A 15622-nucleotide genomic window follows, 5' to 3' on the forward strand; every position below is an offset into this window, starting at 1 on the left:
CAAGACAATATGTTAACACTATTCTTTGAAACCACAAGCTGCTTTTCCAGTTGTTCATTTACCCTTTCTAACTGTTCACATTTTTCATGCATTTTTCTGTAGGCAGACAAAAGTATCCACCCCGTCTTCCAAGAACTGAAAGATCATTCCCTTCAACCGGTACTTTTCTTAAGCAAGATAAAACATTTGCTGGTTCTGCTTCATTCAAACATTCATCCCATTGTTCTGATAAACCAGCCAAATGTGAAAATTCACTAGCTTAACTCATCATAAGGTGCGCGGCACCATCCAGAATTGAAAAACACTCTTTTCACACACTTTTTTAGAAGCAGGTGTCTTAGTCTTCCCGCCAAACATATTTTCACTTTTAAATGTACACTTTTAATCTACAAATCCTTATCCTGCCGACTACGCCAAAGTGTTTTGCTTTACTTTTGATTGAGCCAAAATATACACACTGGAATGCACTTCTTAATCTGAAGAAGACATTTATTATAGCTTTTCGCAAGGTTCATGAAGGAAGGGTTGAATTGCAAAAAGTGTACTTTTAAAATGTGCAACAATGAAATAAGTCCATATTTACCGAATCTTCAATCTATACACAGCAAAGATATACATGCAAGAATCCAAACACTGATATTGATATATGTATATATATTCATACACAATGCAAAGAAAATAATTAATAAAAATGCATCACCCTAGGGCCTGTTACGTGCTTCATCTTTCTCCTGCCAGCAAGCCGATGACCCCGTTCGACTGCGAGAAAGATCTCCGCCCTCACGGGAAATCTATATCAGGCATCCAGCGTCTGAATCCTGATTGAGGTCTCTGAATCTCCCACTGCCAATCTGGAAAAGCCCCTCCCATTGAGAAGTATTCAAAAATGCTGGCTAGTTTAGGAAAGCTTTGAAAGAAACACGTTGGGAATTGGCCAAAATCCCTAGGCATCCTTCCCAAAGCCAAACCGTTCCCTGCTGCACCATAAACATTGGTCTAGTACATCTTTATTTTGCTGACTGACTAACTCCTCCATATTATGTCCTAGCTCTGCGGTGATATGTCCTAGCTCTTCGGTGAGAAAGAAAACACGCAGAAATAGAAAAGACATGTTTGTAAGGAAGACTACTCGCACCTTTAACGTGGCAGTGAAGCGAAGGCTAAGCTGATACAAAATGGAGTCATTAACTAGTGATCACTAATGTGACGGTGGGTACCTGAGCAAAACGCAAAGGGGTGCGTCACGAAGTCAGTGGTCAAAATACAAATATCACTACAGAGAGACATACCTTCTTTTCCATGGGCTCATCCCTCGCTGCAGAATGTGAGAGCCTTGTGCTGTTCTCCATTAAACAGTGTGTCCTTCAGGCTGAGGCTCGCCGTGGTACGAAGATGCTCTTCCTAAGCAAGTGTGAGGCAGGTGCTTTTACATCAGTAATAAGATTAAAAAGTGTGTGAAACACAGGTGTTCCTTTTCCGTGCCATGTGTCAGAAAGTTCTGCTTGTACATGTGAAAATATACTGTGAGAACTAAACATGAGCATCACAGTAGCAGCAATGACTCCCGCACAGCCCATGCCTGTATTCTATCCATTAACGTTGTAATAGCATATATACTATTAAAGGAGAAGGCCATAATGTCATGATAGTATCAAAATATTTGTATGATAAACTAATGTTTACATGTTGGTGGAGCGGTGATTGGAGGAAAGATCATTCCTGAGGAAATCCCTGACTGTATGACCTGCAACCCTCTGAATCATTTAGATTTCCTAGAATAGACGGCATCTAACCCCTCCCTACTAACACAACCCTGTACTGTGAAGATCACAGTGGTTCAGGATCCGAGCTTGTGAATCCTAATGCGCCTTTGAGCCTGTAGATTCTCTAACAGCTCTGATGTGCTTCTAGGTGACCAGTGCCTGTATCTGCCTTTTAATGTGTTCGTTTAGAAGGGGTGTGTTCTGAGAAGGGGCAAGAGACACACTGGTAGCTAACAGCAATGGGGGTGTGGGAGGAGACACACACACACCACCTCCCCACCACCCGCACCACCACTGCACCACCACTGCACCACCACCACCCATCTACGCCCCCCCCAAAAACATCATTAAGTCAAATGAAAAGACAATTGTTCATCGTAGGAAATTAGATGTATTCTTGATTGTTTTTTCCCCGACTGCTTGTGCCTCTCAAGGCAGAAATAGGTTGAAAAAAACAGCTCTCTAATATTCCCATTTAGAAAAAATTACATAAAATGTATTTCATTAAATGTTTCAATACATAAACAATGCTGCCGACATCAGCCTTTGGCCATGATACATATACTCCTCATCTGTTCCAGGTGATGCTGTTTGGCCACTTAAATACTGTGATGCTTTTATTGATCTTTGTCATACAGTCAGAAATGATTGTTGTTAAACACCTAATAGGAACATTAAGGGGAAATGTCCCAAAGTTTGATTTTCTACATCTCATTTTGACTTGTTTCTGATATATATTCATTTTGTAAAAACCTGTTCTACTTCTCCATGAAAGGCCACTGAACCGCATTGTGTAGGAAATGAGCTCCTTATACCAAAGTCTCCAGATTTTTCAAGACTGTTTTAATGTGAAATTTGCCAGTGGTACCTAATTTGTCAAATCTGTTTACAATGACTTTTGATATGTCTGAACTTTATTTCAATCCAACAGACAGTGTGTTCCAGAGTAAATTTCAGAAAATGGACCAGGAAGAGTTTACTAAGTTTCTGAAGACTCGTTTATTAAAATCAAGAAAAGGAAAAGAGAAAGTTGTGAATTACTCAGAACTGGAAGAAACTAGAGAGAAGCATCACAAGATACAAAAGAAAAATCATACATTACACCGGGTGGCTCAAGCCATTAAAACTGAGGAAAATGTAATCCAGCCAACTCAAGGGAACACATCAGAGAGAAGAAAGACCCAACAGAGGATTTATACATGTACTGAATGTGGAAAAAGCTATATGTACCTTTCTTCATTCCACAGCCACAGAAGGACTCATACAGGTGAGAAACCATATGTGTGTCCCATCTGTGGTAAGAGTTTCACTCATTTATCCACAAGGATAAAACACCAACAAACACATACAGGAGAGAAACCATATACATGCAGTGAATGTGGGAAGGGGTTTGGCTCCTCATCTCACATGCTAAGACACCAGCTCATACACACAGGAGAGAAACAGTATGAGTGTCAAGAATGCGGGAAGAGGTTCAACCAGTCGTCCCACTTGATTAATCACCAACAAATACATATAGGGCAGAAACAGTACAATTGCAATGAATGTAACAAGAACTTTAGCCATATCTCCACTCTAACCATACATCAGCGGAAACACACTGGAGAGAAGCCCTACAGTTGTCTGTTTTGTGGAAAGCGTTTTGGTGACTCGTCATCTCTGAGTATACACCGGCGAACACACACAGGTGAGAAGCCGTACAAATGCAGTGTTTGTGGGAAGAGATTCAGACAGAAATCGTGCGTGGACAGACATCACCGCACACACACTGGAGAGAGGCCCTATATGTGTAGCGACTGTGGGAAGACGTTCCGTCAGTCATCACAGCTGACGGCCCATCAGAAGATACACACGGGAGAGAAGCCATTTGCTTGTCTCACATGTGGCGATTGTTTCACCCATAAGGCATCCTTAATTAAACATGAGCGAACACACACTGGAGAGAAGCCTTTTGTCTGCAGTGAATGTGGAAAGGGTTTCACGGATAAGTCTTCCCTAGTTAAACATCAGAGAACACATACTGGGGAGCGACCTTACACATGCTCTGTATGTGGGAGGTGTTTTAGGAATAAGTCGGCCCTTGTTAAGCACCAGGCAGTCAGACATACAGAAGCAAAACCTTACACGTGTGCTTACTGCGGAAAGGGCTTCCGTCAGCCGTACTACGTGATCAGGCACCAGCGCATACACACATGAACAGGAATCTTATTAGCACTTTTACCTCTAGAAAGTGAAAAGGAAGAACTGAGAACATACCCCAGTACTGTACCATTCCTCCCATCCAGCAGACACCTACAGGTTACGGGTCCTTGTCACTCTAAAGCTCATTTTATTTTTTACAACCTGCTGGCTAGGATGTTTACAATAAAATGTTTTCATTCTTTCTATTATTATATGTGCAAACCAGACTGACTAGAGACTGGTCCTGGTTCTTACCAGAAGCTGCAGGATATGTTGGTTTTACAGACATTTTCTAGAACTGTGAACTGTCTGAATCCGGTTCGATACATTGTATTGTATTATGGATGTATACATTTCTTGAAACTCTTCTGTGCTTAAATAATGAATGAATCTAGTATAGATATGAATGTAATTATTAGTAATGAGAAAAGAGATTAATAAACATTTACGGAAAGTGAACAATGCTTGTGTTAAGTTACTGATATAACAAGGTGAAATTCTCCATGTTGTGTCTGTTGGAATGCATCAAAGTTGCCCCCTTCTTCACGTCAAGCTATTGAAGTCTAAACAACGGAGCATGATTGCGAGACCGTGGTCCTGATTACAGAACTGCAGAAGCCGCTGTGCCACCGAAGACATGTGTCTGTATCACTACGTTGTTTACCAGTCTGTTATGTTGTGGTGCAAAGAACCAGTGCTAGTGTTACCTGTCTCTTCTGTCAACATCTGAACTGAAGTCAACGTGATACCCTCTTTAGTCCATATTATGGTAAGTCTTTGTCTAGAGACACATCATTGCTTGCCCAGAAAACCACATACATTTACTGAAGCCCTCCCTGCTGTGACACAATCCTTCACTTCGAGTGTCCTGCCCAGTGTCCTCTCTTCTCCTGGACTGGTGAGTGAGTGACTATGTTCCTCCTCTGTAGTATGTGGTGTGATCGGCTCTTCTGTGTGCCCTGCAGACTGGCTCTTTGAATTGTGGTTGGTGCTCTCCTGCTTCTTGTGGGTCCTGTTGGTTATTACAGTAGCAAGCTAGAGAAGGAATAACTAAGTGTTGGCAATGCCAGCCATTTTGGCTTTTGTGTAGTGAAAACATATTACCAGGCTGAACCAACTTGAAGAGAGGAGCCCATGTCCAAACCAGTAATGCGAGCTTCCCTTGCACACAAAAGGACGTCCCGGCTGCTCCCATCACCTTCCTTGAATGCCTTGTGCACTAGGACAGGTTGAAAATGTTTTAGGACATTACAGTGGGTGTCTGGCTGGGGCTACCAGAAGCAGTGGCACCACCCTTGAGCAACAGGAGAAAGGGAAAATGTTAACCCTGCCCAGCGTCAGTCTGTTTGGGTCTGAAGCAGCCTGACCGCTCTTCTGGGTTCCCTTCCCCAGAGCAACACCGAATTCTTCAGAGTCCTTCTACCGCCTGCGCACTCGTCGTCTTCACCCTCTCCAGAGCCCTTCTGCCGCCTGCGCACTCTTCGTCTCCACCCTCTCCAGAGCCCTTCAACTGTGTGCACACTCTTTGTCTCCACCCTCTCCAGAGCCCTTCACTGCCTGCGCACTCTTCGTCTCCATCCTCTCCAGAGCCCTTCACTGCCTGCACACTGTTCATCTTCACCCTCTCCAGAGCCCTTCTGCCGCCTGCGCACTCTTCGTCTCCACCCTCTCCAGAGCCCTTCAACTGTGTGCACACTCTTCGTCTCCACCCTCTCCAGAGCCCTTCACTGCCTGCGCACTCTTCGTCTTCACCCTCTCCAGAGCACTTCTGCCGCCTACGCACTCTTCGTCTTCACCCTCTCCAGAGCCCTTCTACTGCCTGCACACTCTTCATCTTCACCCTCTCCAGAGCACTTCACTGCCTGCGCACTCTTCGCCTCCACCCTCTCCAGAGCCCTTCTACCGCCTGCGCACTCGTCGTCTTCACCCTCTCCAGAGCACTTCTCTTTGTACCAAAGTCCCTTAAAGAACACAAGTGACACGTGTTTCTGCTGCTGTTGCCACCTTGGTACAGCACTATGCACAACAACGTATGAGTGACGAACACTGGGTAGCAGTAATGTACCATGGGCTGCTACAAGTGGAGGGTATTCAAGCAGGAGGAAGAGTCCAGGTCCCATGGCAGTTGCTGTAGAGCTAGATGAGGACTTTGGTTGTGCTGTGAATGCAGCGATCGTCATCTGACGTGTGCTCTGATGGGCGGGTCACTTGCTGAAGGGATAGTCCTGTAGACGAGTTGCATATATTTCCTGGGGAAGAGCAGCCGTCCTTCACTCACCCCCACAATCTTGTCACCACCTTCCACTGGAATGAGACCTGTTGCTTTAGCTCCTTCCCCAAGATGGCTTCTCCAGGCGAAGGATGGATTTCTATATTTAAGGATGGATCCTCTCTGCTCACAGCAGTGGGCAGATGATGTAAAGATATGCGCACCCTTCTTGTGCGAAATCGAAGTTCTGGAGCAACTTACATGAGCACCAGTCACCTTACACAAGGACACACTCATTTATGGGCAGGTACAGGAAGATGGAGTGATCTGCCCAGAATCACAGGACATTGAGGTGACGCTGGGATTGAACTGGCTTCCTCAGCTCCAAAGTCAGCAGCTCTGGGTTCATATCTGCAATGCAAATAAATTGTTTCTGGGATGCTCCACTAGGCACCTGTATACCTTTCATTAATTCAAGGGGCAGCCTTTGACTTTTACAATAGGAAATAAGCTTCCCTTTTCTTGATGGGGCACGTTAAAGTCCACATTTCATGGGTGAGTGCTCCAAAGAAGCCATTCAGAATGCATGTTGTGTTTTTCATGCACACTGGACACCAGAACTTCCTTGTGAAGAACAATCTGTTTCAGTGTGCCAAAGAAGCTCTATATACAATTTTACATGTAAAGAAAGCAAACCTTACCATCGTATTTCAAATGTGGTTCTTTTAATGCTCATCTGAACCATGTGACTTATATTTAACAAGTTTATTTGTACCTGGAATTGCCATTGCTTGGTTTGTCTTAGAATAATCCATCAGCAAATATTTTTTTTAAACAAATAAGGTAAATAAAAGTACCTCCCCGTCATTGGAAAACTTGTTCCAGTCTGGAAGATCAGTCACTATTTTTCGCCATTTCAAAACAATACAGGTTGCTTTTTGTGCAACCCAGGCTGACTATTCATTAAATGTTTTTTTTTCTCGTTCTCGGATTTGAAGTACACCAGCTATCCACTCAGAATCTGTTCTTTTTGAAGTAATTGCCTTTTCCTTTTTTTTTTTTTACCCATCATTCACCAGCCCTCCCATTCACCAACAACATGACCCCACATTCACCACCCGCATCTGACATCCTGTGCATCACCCCCACCCGCCCTCCCATTCACCACCCAACCTACCTTCCCATTCACCACCCAACCCGCCCTCCCATTCACCGCCCAACCCGCCCTTCCAATCACCACCCAACCCGCCCTCCCATTCATCACCCAACCCGCCCTCCCAATCACCACCCAACCCGCCCTCCCATTCCCCGCCCCCACTCACACTCCCATTCATCGCCCCCCACCGACTTACTGCCAAAGCCAATAGCTCGCCCATAGGCAGTGCAGCCAGCAAAGGCGTGAGTATTTAAATGTGTTCCTATTTTTTTGTTATTGCAGGAAGAGCCAAAACTTGAATCCCGTTCCCCAGTCTTGTTCAAACCTGCAGGTGACGGAGCCAAACTCTTGTGCACAGACCAGTGCTCAGTGGGACTGACATCGTCTTCTCAGCGCTTTGGGAAAGTGCAGTGATTTGGCTGCCTGCTCACTTGTATGGTGCATCATAAAACAAAGGAAGGAAACAAACTAAATCTGCCTTTGTACAGTTCGTGGTATTTGAACAGCAGACACAGTGCTCTACAATATAGATTCAAGACATTGACAAAGCCAATAGCTCTGGCTAAACACTTATAAGGTACCAAAGCCAATACCTAAAGGCAATGCCAATGCTTCGTGCACTGCTGCTGTGCTGTGTGTGAGGGAAGCTTGCACTGCTCTGCCTGTGCTGTATCTGCTGTGTGTGAAGGAAGTTTGCACTGATGCTACCTGTGCTGTATCTGCTGTGTGTGAGGGAAGCTTGCACTGCTGCTGCCTGTGCTGTATCTGCTGTGTGTGAGGGAAGGTTGCACTGCTGCTGCCTGTGCTGTATCTGCTGTGTGTGAGGGAAGCATGCACTGCTGCCTGTGCTGTATCTGCTGTGTGTGAGGGAAGGTTGCACTACTGCTGCCTGTGCTGTATCTGCGGTGTGTGAGGGAAGCTTGCACTGCTGCTGCCTGTGAGGTATCTGCTGTGTGTGAGGGAAGCTTGCACTGATGCTGCCTGTGCTGTATCTGCTCTGTGTGTAAGTGGAAGCTTGCACTGCTTCCTGTGCTGTATCTGCTGTGTGTGAAGGAAGCATTCACTGCTGCTGCCTGTACTGTATCTGCTGTGTGTGAGTGAAGCTTGCATTGTACCTTCTCTGTGAGGGAACATGTACTACTGCTGTGCTGTATCTGCTGTGTGTGAGGGAAGGTTGCACTACTGCTGCCTGTGCTGCAGCTGCTGTGTGTGAGGGAAGGTTGCATTGTACCTTCTCTGTGAGGGAGCATGTACTGCTGCTGTGCTGTATCTGCTGTGTGTGAGGGAAGTTTGCACTGATGCTACCTGTGCTGTATCTGCTGTGTGTGAGGGAAGGTTGCACTACTGGTGCCTGGGCTGTAGCTGCTGTGTGTGAGGGAGCATGCACTGCTGCTGTGCTGTATCTGCTGTGTGTGAGGAAAGTTTGCACTGATGCTATCTGTGCTGTATCTGCTGTGTGTGAGGGAAGGTTGCATTGCTGCTGTGCTGTATCTGCGCTGTGTATGAGGGAAGCTTGCACTGCTGCTGCCTGTACTGTATGTGCGCCGGTTGTGAGGGAAGCTTGCACTGCTGCTGTGCTGTATCTGCTCTGTGTGTGCGGGAAGCTTGCACCGCTGCTGCCTGTGCTGTATCTGCTTGGTGTGTGAGGGAAGCTTGCACTGCTGCTGTGCTGTATCTGCTGTGTGTGAGGGAAGCTTGTACTGCTCCTGTGCTATATCTGCTGTGTGTGAGGGAAGCTTGCACTGCTGCTGTGCTGTATCTGTGGTGTGTATGAGGGATGCTTGCTGTGCTACCTGTACTGTATGTGCGCTCTGTGTGACGGAAGCTTGCACTGCTGCTGCTTGTGCTGTATCTGCTATGTGTAAGGGAAGCTTGCATTGCTGCTGTGCTCTCTGTGCTATGCATGAGGGAAGCTTGCATTGCTGCTGTGCTCTCTGTGCTGTGCATGAGGGAAGCTTGCGCTGCTGTCTGAACCTTATGTACTCCGGTTGTGACTGAAGCGTGCATTGCTATCTGTGCTGTATCTGCACTGTCTGTGAGGAAAGCTTGAACTGCTGCTGCCTGTGCAGGATCTGCTGTGTGTTAGGGAAGCTTGCACTGCTGCTTGTGCAGTATCTGCTGTGTGTAAGGGAAGCATGCACTGCTGTCATGCTGTACCTGCGCTGTGTGAGGGAAGCTTGCACTGCTGTTGTGCTGTACCTGCACTGTGTGTGAGGGAAGCTTGCACTGCTGATGTGCTGTACCTGCTGTGTCTAAGGAAAGCTTGCACTGCTGCCTGCGCTGTGTGTGAAGGAAGCTTGCACTGGTGCTGTGCTGTATCTGCTGTGTATGAGGGAAGCTTGCATTGCTGCTGTGCTGTATCTGCTATGTCTGAGGGAAGCTTACACTGCTGCTGTACTGTATCTGCTGTGTGTGAGGGAAGCTTGCATTGCTGCTGTGCTGTATCTGCTCAGTGCGTGAGTGAAGCTTTCACTGCTGCTGTGCTGTATCTGCTGTGTATGTGAGGGATGTTTGCACTGATGCTGCTTGTACTGTATCTGCTGTGTGAGGGAAGCTTGAACTGATGCTGTGGTGTATCTGCTTGGCGCGTGAGTGAAGCATGCACCGCTGCTGCCTGTATTGTATCTGCTCTGTGTGTGAGGGAAGCTTGCACTGATGCTGCCTATGCTGTATCTGCTCTGCGTGTGAGTGAAGTTTGCACTCCTGCTGTGCTGTGTCTGCTGTGGGTGGGGAAAGCATGCACCGCTGCTGCTTGTAATGTATCTGTTGTGTGTGAGGGAAGCTTGCACTGTATCTGCTGTGCATGGTTAAAGCATGCACCGCTGCTGCTGGTACTGTATCTGTTGTGTGTGAGGGAAGCTTGCACCAATGCTGCCTGTGCTGTATCTGCTCTGTGTGTAAGTGGAAGCTTGCACTGCTGCCTGTGCAGTATCCACTGTGTATGAGGGAAGCTTGCATTGTACCTTCTCTGTGAGGGAGCATGCACTGCTGCGTGTGCTGTATCTGCTGTGTGTGAGGGAAGCTTGCACTGCTGCTGCCTGTGCTGTATCTGCTCTGTGTTTGAGGGAAGCTTGCACTGCTGCTGCCTGTGCTGTATCTGCTCTGTGTTTGAGGGAAGCTTGCACTAATGCTGCCTATGCTGTATCTGCTCTGCGTGTGAGTGAAGCTTGCACTCCTTATGTGCTGTATTGGCTGTGCGTCGGGGAAGCTTGCACCACTGCTGCCTGTACTGTATTTGCTCTGTGTGTGAGGGAAGCTTACACTGCTGCCTGTGCAGGATCTGCTGTGTGTGAAGGAAGCTTGCACTGCTGCTTGTGCAGTATCTGCTGTGTGTGAGGGAAGCTTGCATGGTAAATTCTGTGAGGGTAGCTTGCATAGTACCTTCTTTGTGAGGGAAGCTTGCATTGTACCTTCTATGTGAGGGAGTATGCATTGCTGTCTGTGCTGTATCTGCTGTGTGTGAGGGAAGCTTGCACTGCTACTGCCTGTGTAGTATCTGCTGTGTGTGAGGGAAGCTTGCATGGTAAATTCTGTGAGGGTAGCTTGCATAGTACCTTCTTTGTGAGGGAAGCTTGCATTGTACCTTCTATGTGAGGGAGTATGCATTGCTGTCTGTGCTGTATCTGCTGTGTGTGAGGGAAGCTTGCACTGCTACTGTCTGCAGTATCTCCTGTGTGTGAGGGAAGCTTGCACTGCTGCCTGTGCATTATCTGCTGTATGTGAGGGAAACTTGCATGATAAATTCTGTGAGGGAAGCTTGCATTGTATCTTGTATGTGAGGGAACCTTGCATTGTATCTTCTCTGTTAAGACATAAACTACCTATCCCTCTCTATCGTCCTTTCCATCTATTCTATGCAGCTCTCACCCATATATTTTCACCATGCCACATAATTGCACTACACAAACACACTCTGTACCACACAATTTCACACTGCACAATTACACAAGTAACAATTGAAATACAAACCACAAATTTCGACTCCACACCACATACATCCCCTACACTCCAAATCAAAACATATAAATAAAAGACATTGTCATTTACAACACGAATAGCTTGCATTCTTGCCAGTGCGAGACCTGTTGCATTGCAAATGCTTGTTTATGTTTGGGGTACTTCACTCTTAGGCTTTCATAATTAAAAAGTATCCATTTCAGAATTCTTCCTCTTTTCCCTACATTTAGGAATTCTAACAGTACTCAAGGTTTGTCATTTCCCTGGGAAGGAAGTGAAAGCATAAACCAAATATAGCAAATGTTTATTTTGTGTTGGAAAAATGGGCAAAAAGTGCTGTGGAAGAGAGGATGTGTCCCCCAAAATGGCATAAACAAAGGCCTGGTCGAAGGTTCAACAACTGACATGTGTAGAGCACCTTCGGCCCCTCGACACATGCGCGATTGTGATGGTGTTTTAGAGTTTGGTCATGATGTAAAGTATCATCACGCTATTTTCATCGAAATTAATTTTTGTTTCATTTATGGCTTATGTTTTCAGGGTCCAGTTCTCTTAAATAATATGAGATTTTGTCTTTCATATCAGACAAGAATGTGTTAATAAACAAAGGTGACTTTTTTTTAAATAATGAAGTCCTGTTTTGCAAATATAATAGACATCTAATGGTTTAATTTAAGAAATCTCTGAGCAAGGGTACAAATCTCCAGCCTGTGAGCCAGCACTGACCTCTGAGTGCCTTAGGATTAGCTGCCCCTCCGGCCCCCTGACAGGCTGTAGTTCAGTGTGCACTTCAAGAAAGAGTCACCGCTCAGCAGTCACACTCCAGACCACACTCTAAGGCTGCCATATGTGCCTGCCGCACACTACTAGAAGCATTCTCGCACCACTCCGAGAAGCTGTTTTGTGCCAAAGCACGCTAGGGTCGCGCAGGTCCTCCATGTTGGATTGCACATTCTAGCTTGACATCTTTTTTTGATGGTGTCTTATTTTTTCTTTTTTTTTCTTCATGCTTTCTCTTTAGATGATAAGGTACAAGGGAGCCCCTGTACATTCAGCTTATTTCTCGTAAAGTGTTGCTGTCTGGCATGCATTATGATTGTCTATTGGAGACAGCATTGGAACTCTAGACGTAGCACATCAGCTCTGCACCTCTGACATAGCACAACATGAACAGCTCCTTCATTATATACACCCCCTTTGTGCTACGTTTGGTAGAGCAGGACTTATGCTGGGAGTATCCTGGAACACTGTGGACTGTGACCGAGATGCAGCCCTGCGGGCTCTGACCTCCATCCTGCAAAGGATGATAGCCTGCTGTACATCAGACCAACTTCCTGGCATGCCTTACCCAGGTATGGGGTGGAGGGAGTGGGGTCAAGCTGTCCCGGTAGATCTGGCAGAGGGTACTCCCGCTATTCTCTCAAGAGTAGAGATAGGGTCAGATATAGGAGGAGAATAGCATAGCACCTTTACCACTGGCAAATTCTTCATCGTTTTTTTACCATTCTCACAATGCTGGTTACAGTGCTTTGTTTCACTGGCCTGATCATCACAGGTCATTCTGTATATGCAAGAATACAGTTATTTCAATAAATGTTTGAAAAGCCATTTTCATATTTTCTTGTTTCTTACCTTGGGCACGCAAAGTGACAACAAAAGGGTAGCTGTTTCCATGATTCCCTTTGGAATCGGAGTAGTCATGTTCAAGGTTGCTGATACCATCTGGTGGCTTCGTAAGTTTAGGGATTCATTTCCCGATGGCATAGATGGACCAAGTTCCTATATCCTTAAGTTTATGTTGACCTGTTACACAGTCCAGGTTAATTTGTAGGAACCATATACTAGTCTCGTGCTACTGATAACTCTCTCGCGCTGCCTACAATCAAGCAGTCTCACTAGTGAAAATGTTTTCCCTTCGATCAAGACAAAAAAGAAGGGAAGATAATAAAGAGAATGAAAGAAAGAAGTTTAGAAAGATGAATAAAAAGAAGCAAAGAATAAAATGGAAGAAAGTAACTGAAAACAAGGACAGGAAGAGAAAAACGCAAGAAGGGGAAAAATATCAAAATAGAAAAAATAGGAAGCAAGAAGGGATAGAAAGACTTATGGAAGGAAGGAACGCATAAAAGGAGGAGCAAAAAATGAGAGATGGAAAGAAGTAAGGAAAGAGAAAGAAGGCAAAAGACAAAAACAAAGAGGAAGACAAAAACAGGAGGAAGAAACAAAGAAAAGTAAAGGAAATGAAGGAAAGAATGAAAGAGAAAAAAGGAGAGAAAGAAAGTGAACAAGAAAGTACAAAGGAAAGAGAGCAAGGAGGAAAGAAAGAATCCAAAGGAAGAAACAAACAAACAAAAAAGAGGAATGAAAAAACAAAAGAAGAAAAGGAGGAAATAAAAAAATGTTTTACAAGTGCTGGAAATTAAACCCAATAAAGGATATTTCTGCTCTGGGCAGAGTCCACGGGTGACATTTAGTCCAGAATAAACATGTTTTGTAGAATTGACAATTTAGGACTACACAAATATCATATTGAAGCTTTCAGTTCATGTATTGATTGCATAGTAAAGAGGATAAATGAATACAGAACAGTTTGAAATAGACACAGGCCCTCATTATGACCCTGGCGGTGGGTGATAAAGTGGCGGTAATACCGGCAACATGCTGGCGGTAACTACCGCAGAATTATGACAATGGTGGTGATATCTCCAATAGACAGCCAATATACCACACCAACCGCCAGGGCGGAAACAACAGTCACCAAGGCAGTAGCTGCCTGAGAGACCCACAAATTACCCCATCCTGGATTCCCCTAGGTGTCTAGTTTTCAGAAATTTCAGGTTTGCTTGGTTTCCCTAGGTGCCGGCTGAGCTAGAGCCCAAAATCCACACCAAGGCACTTTGCGAAAAAAACTCATCAGTTTTTAGTGGGAAAATGTGATGTGTACATGTTGTGTTTTGGGGACACAAGGGTGGTACCATTTTTATCAGAAGATTTTGGGGGAAATGCTCTGTAGAAGGAAGTTTAGGGCTCCGTTCTGATTGCAGAAATTTGCAGACCTGAGGAAAATGTGATTTTTTTTTCATCCAGATTTTAAGGTTTGCAAAGGATTCTGCTTAGAAAAATGTGGCAATAGTCCCACAAGTCACCCTGTCCTGGATTCTCCTAGGTGTCTAGTTTTAAACAATGTACAGGTTTGCTAGGTTTCCCAAAGTGCCGACTGAGCTAGAGCCCAAAATCCACAACTAGGCACTTTTTTTTTGTTTTTTAAAAAGCAACAGTTTTCAGTGGGAAAATGTGATGTGGTGATTTGTCCACGTTGTGTTTTTGGTCGTTTAATGTCAAGCGGAATTGTAAATATCCCACTCAGTTTTTATTTGGATGTTAAGTCTCGTGCACCACTGCCAAAGGTCTTACCTCACAATACACATATACTGAAGTGACATATGAATGAGGAGACCAACTCCGTCCAGGTTATTACGGATGCTGTTCGCAGTCCAAGGCTTTCGTTTGATCACCTAACTCATTCTGGGTGCTGTAGTCTTATCTTTATTGAACCAATTAGACAAACACACCTGAAATCAATGATTTGTAGGTGGAAAGCTCAGGACTGGAGGCTTTAATGAGGTGGTCACCCTACATATGCACACAAGAGGAATATATAAAATCACACTGATAAAGATGTAGGCATTAAGGAAGTTGCTTGAAAACCATGTTGATATCTTGAAGTCACTTAGGAGCGGGCCATGTGTTTCCATAGTTATTGACTTTCAACAAACTTCTTCATTGGGTTCACCTCCATCTCCGGCAGTGAAGACCGCTTTTTGGAGAGGCTTTCTTCAATCGGCCAGCCCCACATTATCAAAAATGGTGCCAAATTCTTCTTAACCTTATTGGAGAACTTTTCTGCCCACAGGTGCATCTTGTGGGGGGTTTCATTTTTGATGTTAGTCATTTTCCTGTAGTCGGAGAAGAGGCGGGTGAAGGGCGCCCAACCGAAGGCTTCCTGCAGCTGGGAGACAAAAGGTAACATTAAAAAACACACAAAGGCAGAACAATGACTATAGCAAGGGGAGAGTGAGGATCAATCAGTTCATGACCCGTTAGTGTTTGGGGTATTTATAGAGTACAAACAGAGCTACAAAGCACCAGAGCGGTACAGAGGTTTTTCAGTTTAAAATGTATGAAAAGGATGAGAAAGGGAACCTAGAGTTGGGGGAATTTGCAGAAGCGGCCTAGAGCTGAGGAGATTGAACCGGGTTAAGGTGCTGCTTGATAAGTAGGGTCTTCACTTTCATCTGGAAGTGACTGAGAGCAGGAGCTGCATCTGGGTGGGAGGATGCTCCAGACCTTGCGTAT

General features: G+C 45.2%; 1 protein-coding gene across 1 annotated transcript in view; it reads left to right on the forward strand.

The window, feature by feature from the left end:
* LOC138249657 (zinc finger protein 135-like) overlaps positions 1–4400 on the forward strand; it is a 37188-nt gene extending 32788 nt beyond the window's left edge. Inside the window, exon 2 of the mRNA XM_069203617.1 lies at positions 2695–4400. Coding sequence (XP_069059718.1) covers positions 2724–3959 — 1236 coding nt within the window. The 5' untranslated portion in view covers positions 2695–2723 and the 3' untranslated portion in view covers positions 3960–4400. The remainder of the gene's footprint in view (positions 1–2694) is intronic.
* Positions 4401–15622: the final 11222 nt, after the last annotated feature.

The sequence above is a fragment of the Pleurodeles waltl genome, chromosome 8 (assembly GCF_031143425.1).
Source record: "Pleurodeles waltl isolate 20211129_DDA chromosome 8, aPleWal1.hap1.20221129, whole genome shotgun sequence".
NCBI classification, from domain to species: Eukaryota; Metazoa; Chordata; class Amphibia; order Caudata; family Salamandridae; genus Pleurodeles; species Pleurodeles waltl.